At 35.5% G+C, this 9,254-nt stretch overlaps 2 protein-coding genes across 2 annotated transcripts in view; both read right to left on the minus strand.

Annotated features, from left to right (window-relative positions):
• The window catches only part of LOC107689989 (transmembrane protein 104), a 54,952-nt gene extending 52,330 nt beyond the window's left edge, over positions 1-2,622 (minus strand). Inside the window, exons 1-3 of the mRNA XM_016488209.1 lie at positions 2,245-2,622; positions 1,866-1,954; positions 192-313 (exon numbers count right to left, since the gene is read on the minus strand). Of these exons, the coding sequence (XP_016343695.1) occupies positions 192-313; positions 1,866-1,910 (167 nt within the window). The 5' untranslated portion in view covers positions 1,911-1,954; positions 2,245-2,622. The remainder of the gene's footprint in view (positions 1-191; positions 314-1,865; positions 1,955-2,244) is intronic.
• A 3,072-nt stretch (positions 2,623-5,694) lies between these two features.
• Positions 5,695-9,254, minus strand: part of LOC107689992 (transportin-2-like) — a 19,034-nt gene continuing 15,474 nt past the window's right edge. Inside the window, exons 19-26 of the mRNA XM_016488212.1 lie at positions 8,681-8,768; positions 8,451-8,549; positions 8,217-8,312; positions 7,942-8,017; positions 7,753-7,852; positions 6,914-6,988; positions 6,655-6,797; positions 5,695-6,161 (exon numbers count right to left, since the gene is read on the minus strand). Coding sequence (XP_016343698.1) covers positions 6,690-6,797; positions 6,914-6,988; positions 7,753-7,852; positions 7,942-8,017; positions 8,217-8,312; positions 8,451-8,549; positions 8,681-8,768 — 642 coding nt within the window. The 3' untranslated portion in view covers positions 5,695-6,161; positions 6,655-6,689. The remainder of the gene's footprint in view (positions 6,162-6,654; positions 6,798-6,913; positions 6,989-7,752; positions 7,853-7,941; positions 8,018-8,216; positions 8,313-8,450; positions 8,550-8,680; positions 8,769-9,254) is intronic.

Genomic DNA, 9,254 nt, shown 5'->3' on the forward strand with positions numbered 1-9,254 from the left:
CGGCATTACTATCAAAATGCGAATGACAATCGCATTCGATTAATCGTGCAGCCCTATTTGGAACAACTTGAGGGTGAGTAAATGGCAATTTCTCTTTTCTTGTGTACTATCCCTTTAAGATAGAAAAAGAGAGGAAGAAAGGGAGTGTGATGGATAAAAAATAAAAAAAAGAGCCGAGAGGTAGAACATACCTCATAAAAGCCAAAAATGAGATGAGGGAGACGCTGACAACCCAACCAGCTGCTGCAAAGGCCTTGGGCATGGTCAGGGCACCAGTGCCAACAATTAGATTGAACATGTACACCAGGCCAACCTACATGAACACAAAACAAACATGTCTATAGCAGATTCAAAAGTTTTCAAAGATCACAAATGCATAGAAAATGAATTACAAGAGGCACTCAAGTTTTCACACACAAAGGGGCCCCATTACACATCATCTGTCTATATTCTCTGTTCTACTTCCTTGCAAAGAGGATGAGTCTGAGATGTATCACCATCATGCAATTCAATAAGCTGATGTATGTGATAACTCATTTGAAACGCACTGCATTTTCTCCCACTTGAGTGCACAAGTCACGTATTAATCAATATAGTCTACTGTAAATTAGTCATGAGCTTAACTAACAAAATTTACTGTTGATTCCATTAGAAACTGATGAGCACTTCCCTTATTGATCATCTTAAAAAACACTTCCCATTAACCAACGTGAGCAAAACAAAGGAGATAGCAGAAATACTGTACACTCATGCTGACACATTATGTACCTTACTGTAAACTTACCGATTTATTTCCTCTTATTTCAAGAGGATTCTTTTCGAAGAGTTTTCAAATGAAGGCCAATGCATATTTTTTTGTAGTTGGGAGCAATAAAAATACTCTGCATTACAGATCTTAAACTGTCTACAAAATTAAACGCAGGTCCTAAAGCCAGTTTAGTTCAAATGGTTTTTAATTAATTAAATGTTTTATTAGTATTCTATAATTATTAAGGTAACTGCAGCTTGAGTTATCTCACAATTCTGACTTTCTCAGAATTTCTACATTTATATTTTGCAATTTGGTTTTTGTTTCAGCCACGGAATAAAAATGTTTTTTTCCCCTCGCAATTGCAAGTTTATATTTAGCAAATTCTGACTTTTTTTCCTCGCAGTTCTGAGTTTATATCTCACATTGTCTCAGAATTATAAGATATAAACTCGTTTAATCGTGAGACACAAATGGTCTTCCACAGTTTCCACACTTTGTTTGTTTTAGTTAAAGATTTTATAAAAATATATTTAGTGCTGTTAAATTTAACAATTACTCTGTTCAAATGTCTAGCCATTTTCCCATATTGTCAGATGGGAAAATGAGTTCAAGTAAACCACAAGACTACATGCCAAAAACACATGAGTCTGGATCATGTGCTGGTTTCTGCTGATTTAAACCATGCAAGGTATGTTTCTCCTGTTTCCTAAGCTTTCATTTCCTCTTTAAATAAGTAACACAAAGTGAATTGTTCGAATCACATGACTTACAGTGACAAAGGCACCTAAAGCTCTTATGACAACGGTTAACTTACATTATCTGGTAATCAAAGCCTAAGAAAGGGTGAAAACAGAACTACATTTCAGTGGTGTCAGTCATTGCTCTTAAAAATTACAGGATCTTAAAATCTTGAAACTATTTTATGAATGCAGGTAGGAAGCAACAGAAACCATGTCACATGACACAACCTGACCTGATGGTTCTTAGTACCATGATACTGTCACAAGACAAAGAGCTGAGTGTACAGAATAGTTCAACTGACCAGTGTGTATATGTAAATAAGTCAATCAATATCTACTCCATGTACAACCACTTGGTCAAATGTAATACTTACAAATGGTGAGTAAGGCTCCCCTGTTTCTGTAATGCCCCCAGCCATCTCGCAGAGAAAAACACAACTCTAAAACCCGAAAGATTACCACCCTGAAGAAAGAAAAGTCTGTTTTAATATTTAATACACCACAATTTTGCCAAAGGGACATGAGTAACGTTAGGCCAGAGTAGCATGACTAGTGTCAACCGTTGTTTATGATTTATTTAACGTTATAGTCACTCAGTGGTCACAGAATATGGCAGATTTAAAAAGTATGTACTGCATTTCTTAATGTGCAACTGCTCTACGATGTTTTGTGTGACAGTTTCACCAATAGTGATATCACACTCGGAGAGAAAACTTTTTAAAATCAGTCAGATTGCTTAACGTAAAGGCTCACCTGTCACCGTGTGGGGCGACTGTAGTTGGCAAAGGAAGGTGTAACGTTAGGTTTGTATAACGTTAGTTAGAAATGAACGAGGCGTTAGAAATGAATCAGCGACGCAGCTCGCGAGCAAATGCGACGTAATAACAAAGCGGAGCGCATCGTGCGGATAATTAATCATTAATCGGATAATTAAGACAGGCTGCAGAAGTTCTTCTGTTTGGGAAAACATATCCATTAAAATTAAACAGCACACAGGACGTCAACAGGAAACAGTTCCTGCGAAAGTGGGTGGGGCGTAGCAGATCGGAAGTGTTTGCTGATTGGTTGGTTGGATGTGGTGCCGTTTTATGAAAAAAGACGCTTTGCGACGCTTGCAAAGATTTTACGTTATTCGGCCATGTGCGATGTACAATTTTAATATTTATTTTATTCTATTCTTCGCAAATATCTTATCAGTGCATTCTGATCACTAAGATTTTACATTTGTTTAAAGAAGTCTCATGCTCATCAAGGCTGCATTTATTGAATCAAAAATACAGTAAAAAGATTAATATTGTGAAACATAAAATAACGGTTTTCTGTTTTAATAAGATGCAATTTATCCCTGCGATGGCAAAGCTGAAATTTCAGCATCATTACTCCAGTCTTCAGTGTCACATGATCCTTCAGAAATCATTCTAATATACCGACTTTCCTTTTTTTTTTTTTTTTACCTGATACTTTTTACAGGATTCCTTGATCAATAGAAATCTGATTAAGACACTCTGATTTGTAATTACTATGGTAGTGTTAATACTGTACTAAAATAGGACTTAATGTAACAGTCTTAACTTATCTGAATTCATAAAACAACATTTAGATAATTTCCATATAGAAAGGGTGCTTAGTGATTTCAGTTGTCATACTCTATGGATTAAAATTATTTGGGAGAAATGTTATTATTGGCATTCAATTAAGTGCACAATAATGTCACTAGCACATGTATTTTTTCTGTGTCTGTAGACAATTACGTCAACATCTAGACAGCTGAAGGAGAAAAATCAGAGACCACGCTTTGTTTTAATTTGACAGAAAATGTTTATTTCCCCATTCAAAGAATTTGAAGAAAGGTGATTAGTGGAAAAACAAGTCAACATCCAAACTGAGGACTGGGAAGGGTGAGGAAAACATCATAATGCTTCAGCAGACTTTCTGAAAATCATAAGCTAAACGCATTTCTCCATCGCAAAAAAGTACAAAAAAAAAAAATTTAATTAAAAAAAAAAATTCTTTAAAACAAAAAGAAAGCAAAAGGAAAACTTTTAAAGTCTAAAAAAAATCTTTGTGCAAGTGCACAAAACAAAATACATTAAACAAAAGTATATTAAACACTTAAACAAAAATACTTAAATCGATTTTAAATAAAACGCAAAAGTAAAAAAAAAAATTAAATAAAAAAAAAATTAAAGATAAGGTCTTGGTGGAACACGTCTACTTGGCAGCATAATGTCATTACAGTAACAGGAGCAAATGCATCAGTGCATTAATCATTTAGAAAGTGAGGCTTTCCATTTGACGTTTTAGATAACCAATTCTAAATACAGCATGATTTCAAAATCTGACCACAATTTTTTAATATCCACTTTGCATTTTAAGGTTAAACTTGAGTTCTTTTACCTTGAATTAAATGTCTAACAGGGTTGCTTATCAAATCTGTGAAATACATCTAAACCGGGGGGGGGGGGCCCCCCTCGGGGGGGGGGGCGGTTAAAAAAATGAGATTGTCAGAGCTAGTGTTTAATGATGAGAGAATAAACCTTAGATGCAACTGTCATTCGTAGAGATGAACATGCATATTGCTTAAACAGGCATTTAAAACCACGACAACAGCTAAAATATGTTCTAAACAACTAAAAATACAGGGGAAAAAAGATTTGGGTAACCTCTCCTAAATTCTAAACCCCTTCGACACAGAATGATGTATTTCCAATGACATATCCTTGAAATCAAATGTCTACTCGCTAACACCGCCCTCCTCATTACTGCGTTTTCCCACAATTCATTAGTCTGTCTAGTACAAGGACAGCTGCATATTGTGTAGACTGGAGAATCTTACCACATTACATGCTATTAACACAGGTTAGTTCTCTTTGCTAAAATTATACTCGGTGTTAAATTTAAGCTAATTAAAGAAACCGCTTTCTCCTTCACGTGATAATTAGATTGTCCTTACACAAGCAAAGCATTCTTACTCTTAACAACAGCCTTCATAACTTCACTAGATTCCCATATTTGAGGAGGAAACCGACAGTCCTTATAAGAGAAAGTGCATATCAATAATGCCACTAACTAAAGTTCCTTAAGCATTATAGTTATTTAAATCCCTATCATTTATTTTAAAGCAGCAGAGGCAAACACTATCTCTACAGTGAATTTTTGGTGCAGGATCAATCTTTACGTGACGTTTGCAACACAAAAGGAATAATAATGCTTAAATACAGACTACAGATCACAGCGATCAATTACTTGTCATTTTATCAAGACACCTCATTGCCTTTCTTGCTATGCGCGTTTTAGATTAGTAAAAAGTAAAGAGAAAACAAAACAAGGTATGTGCTTAGCGAAACATTACGTGACCTAAATCAGCAACTCCATTATGGTTCCTTTACTGGCTACAGCAGAATTATCAGCAATAAATGAAGCAAGCAGTTTCTTCGTGGAATGAAAAAATAGCTCGATGCAATATGGAGCCGTGGAAAGAAATGAAGCAGGCAGAAAGTTCAGAAATATGTACTTATGTCATAATGATTGCATGCTTCTGTCATTAGCCAACCCTAAGAACTTGTTTTATGATTAGCAGTTTTTAAAACGAAAGTGCACCCAAAAATGAACATTTTCCATGAAACACAAAAGCTGAAAGTGACTTTAAAAAGTACAAGTTTTCAATAAGAAAAACATATGCTGTGTATATCACAAAAACTTTTCGCGAATTTCGAGTCACTTTTAGCAAATTACTACTTAACTTCAGCCCGTTTCTCAAGCAAACCTTTGCACGGCTTCAGGAGATTGGGAAAACACTGCATAAGTATACTTTAAAATCAAAACTTTTGTCCTATTTGCAGCTATAATGCACTTTTTGTTATATATGTAAAAAGAGTAATTGTGCTATTCGACATCTTAAAGATGATATACACTTGTTTTGAGAGACGTTAGCTTGAAAGCTTTTATTTTTGGGTGATCTGTTGCTATAAGAAAACAAATTTTGTTCAGGCAGAGTCTGCCTTAAGCATGCATGCCGCTCATTGCGGTTTGTGTGTGTGCTTTTGGCATCTAGCTGAGAAGCCAGACTTTGCTAAGGCTGGACTACTGAATGGCGTCGTTTTGTCCAATAAGCAGCTGGTGAATCTTGCCTGAACGAACCCTCCCTCCCGATCAACATCCCTGAGCTACAGCTTTCATTCCCATTTTAAAGATGATATACACTTGTTTTGAGAGACGTTAGCTTGAAAGTTTTTATTTTCGGGTGATCTGTTGCTATAAGAAAAATTTTGTTCAGGCAGAGTCTGCCTTAAGCATGCATGCCGCTCATTGCGGTTTGTGTGTGTGCTTTTGGCATCCAGCTGAGAAGCCAGACTTTGCTAAGGCTGGACTACTGAATGGCGTCGTTTTGTCCAATAAGCCGCTGGTGAATCTTGCCTGAACGAACCCTCCCTCCCGATCAACATCCCTGAGCTACAGCTTTCATTCCCATTCGGAGCAAGTCAGAAGCCAAACTGTGACAGTAAAAAGGTTGATTTCACATTAACGCTCTTTCGAATCCTCTTGCACAGAGCTGGAGGAAGTGGGATCGCTCCAGATCACAAACCGTCACACGTCTTTGGCTCTAACAGCAGGTAGTTCCCACAAACAGACATGGATGAGTTCCCCAGTAACCCTCCCGTAGATTTGACCTGCAAATAAGAACAATGTGTTCAAACAAATGGCCAAAGCTGCTTTGGTTTGATGTTTTACTTTATCACTTCTCACTAGTGTTGCTTTCATCAACGAAAATTATGACTAAATATCGTCGTCAACGAACCTTTATCACGTGACGAAAACGAGACGCAACGTAAATGCTGGTCATGTGACGATGACTATAATTAAATGTATAATGCAATATTGTTGACGAATAAAAACGAGACTAAATGTGGTTTACAAAATAAAAACTATGCTAAAATGTCTCTTCATTTTGGTTGACCAAAACGAGACTAAACAAAATGTTATAACGTTATTTCGTCTCGTTTAGTCGCGTTATTATTATTTTGCAGTATTTCTGTTTCCTAAAAAAAAAAATAAAAAAATAAAAAAAATAGTATGAACGTGACAAACTAATAAAAACTAAAATGACAGCTTCACACAAAGATTAGACTAAAACAGGCCACCAAAAACAACACTACTTCTCACCTAATAGTTGGTTCCCATGTCAGCAGGGGCGGCGTCTACACACCATAGCAGGCTGAAAGCCTCTCCTTCAGCAGCGGTGGAAACTGTTCAGAGAACTGCTGCCAGTTATCCTCACCAACCTGATCCTTGAAGCCGTGCAAAATCTAGACAAGAAATGGACAAAATCTGTTGAAGCATAGCAGACAACTGTGCTTCTCTCTTGGCCAACCGTAAACCCATCAAATCAAAGTTGTTAGTTACAGAAGAAGAGTATTTGAACCTTGTAGAACATGTCCCTCAGATCGTCTTTTGGATTTACCCAGGAGGCCACAGCGTCACAGAAAAAGATGAAGTCCTGCATCCAAAAAAAGTTGCATTAAAGCCAAACTGTAGCCTTTAGCCCAACAACTCAATTTATTGTTGTTTTTTGTTTTTTAGATTTAATAAATTATTTTTCCATTTTATGGTAGTTAGTACATAAAATGCAGAGAAAACATATACATTATATATTTTTTTCTGATATTGTTATACAGTATGGAACGTTAAGCCCAACTCACTATTATAATTTATTTAAATTTAATAAATTCTATTAATTCTATTTATATTTTATGGTAGTAAGTACATAAGTACATAAAAATTATACACAAATTATGTAATTATATTTATATTGGTTTTATTTTTTGATATTGCTAGAGTATAGAAACTTTAGCCCAAAAACCCAATTTATTTACATTTATTTTAATTTAATAAATTATATAAATTCTTATTTTAAGCACATAAGAGAATGTAGAGGAAAAAAACAAATTATATTTATATTGCTTTTGTTTCTGATATTGCTATACAGTATGAACGTCATTACATTTAAATAGTAAAAGAGCTAAATTCAACTTATTTTTAAATTGTTAATTTAAAATAATGAAGTTAAATAAAAATGTATCAATTTACCTTACATTTTCTAGTGTGATTTTATTGTATTTATTCTAATGATTGGGTACACAGATCTTGCTATGGGCGATAAATGTATTAAATCACATCAAATAAATAAAACATTTATAACAATTCAGCTCTTAAATTGCATAACAGATTTGGTCTTCAATGATTTCTCCTGTATCCTCTCACCTGTACGACTCCTCCAGGATTTACCCCAATCATTACGCAAATGCCCCTGAAGGCCGAGTCTTTCTCTTCATTGTCCCGAATGTTTCTAAGTGACGTGCACCTGCGTTGAAAAAATAAAAAGAGCCGCTTATTTCAGAAGTTTAATAAAATTTTGTCGTTTAAATCACACTAATTTAATCAACATCTCACCAAGGGCGAACGAACTGTGGCAACATGGGGGCAACTTCCTGTGGGCACACATATCCCAGCCGACCAATCGTAATGGCTGTTTCACACACACAAAATTTTTTTTAAAAAGTACAAAAAGGGCCATGAGTGTGTTTCAAGCTAAAAAATGGCTGCAGTTACAGCTATAGAAATCAGAACACCACTTTCCACAGATAATTCAGGTTTCGAATGTCTGTTTTGGAGTTCATCATACCTTTAGTGTGATTTTATGCAGTATGCTTGCTGTATGCATTTACCTGTGTTCTCCAGCAGAGTTTTGGGTGTATTCGGTCTGTTGATGATCTCCACAAGGTTATTGAGAACCAAGGCCACAAACGGCTGCATCTCCGTACCTGGAAAAACACCAGACAGACAAATTAAATATCAAACAGCTGTCCAAATTTACACAGGACAGATAATAGATTTGCAAATAACTGCGCCATAATGAATATGAAATGATCATTCATATATGAGAGTGCATAAACACTCACCCATTTGTATGGCGATCTCTCCGATGGCCCATGTGGCATTGTTGCACACAGATATGAACTCCGGGTTGAGATTGAGGCCCAGGACAGGCAAGAACTCAGCTAGAGAGTGTAAACGGACACCAATGACAAACTGACCAGCACAACACACACACAGAAGCAACAGCTATCATGAGAAAGCAGCTCTTCATGTGTCAGGCTTCACTCAGTAAGAGTCAAAGAGCACAGCTCACCGATGCAGGGCTTGACGTGAAGGAAGCACGCCTTAGTCAGGTCTCCCAGCAGAGCGAACGAACTCTGACGCACTTCTGGCATGGTGTCCTTTAATGAGATTATTAATCCATCACAATTACATTTTCTGCATCAAACTCATGTTTCATTTTTCCACTGTTATTTTGCAGAAGATTAAATCAGACGCACTTGAGACAACACAAGCAAAGGAAGAAGAATTACTGAAAATGACGACTATTTTACTACAGATAATCAGGTATGGTTTTATGGTCAATTCAGATTGTGTTTAAGTGTCCAATACGCTCAGCTAATACATGTACAAAATTCATAACAATGATTCTATTACTAATAAGATATATCAAATGTAATATATTTAATAATAAATTACTTAAATCTTTAAACAATAATAGATACATGTTTTTTAAATTTTATATTACCTTTATAATAAAATAAAATGAAACGATAGATTTATTATATACACACATCATCCTAAAATAAGTTTTATATAAGCTTATTTTTGTATTTCTTATTTAATAAAGATTTAAATATTTCTCTCCCTCTCTCTCTCTCTCTCTC

Source organism: Sinocyclocheilus anshuiensis, unplaced genomic scaffold (assembly GCF_001515605.1).
Source record: "Sinocyclocheilus anshuiensis isolate Anshui unplaced genomic scaffold, SAMN03320099.WGS_v1.1 scaffold1609, whole genome shotgun sequence".
Classification (NCBI taxonomy): Eukaryota; Metazoa; Chordata; class Actinopteri; order Cypriniformes; family Cyprinidae; genus Sinocyclocheilus; species Sinocyclocheilus anshuiensis.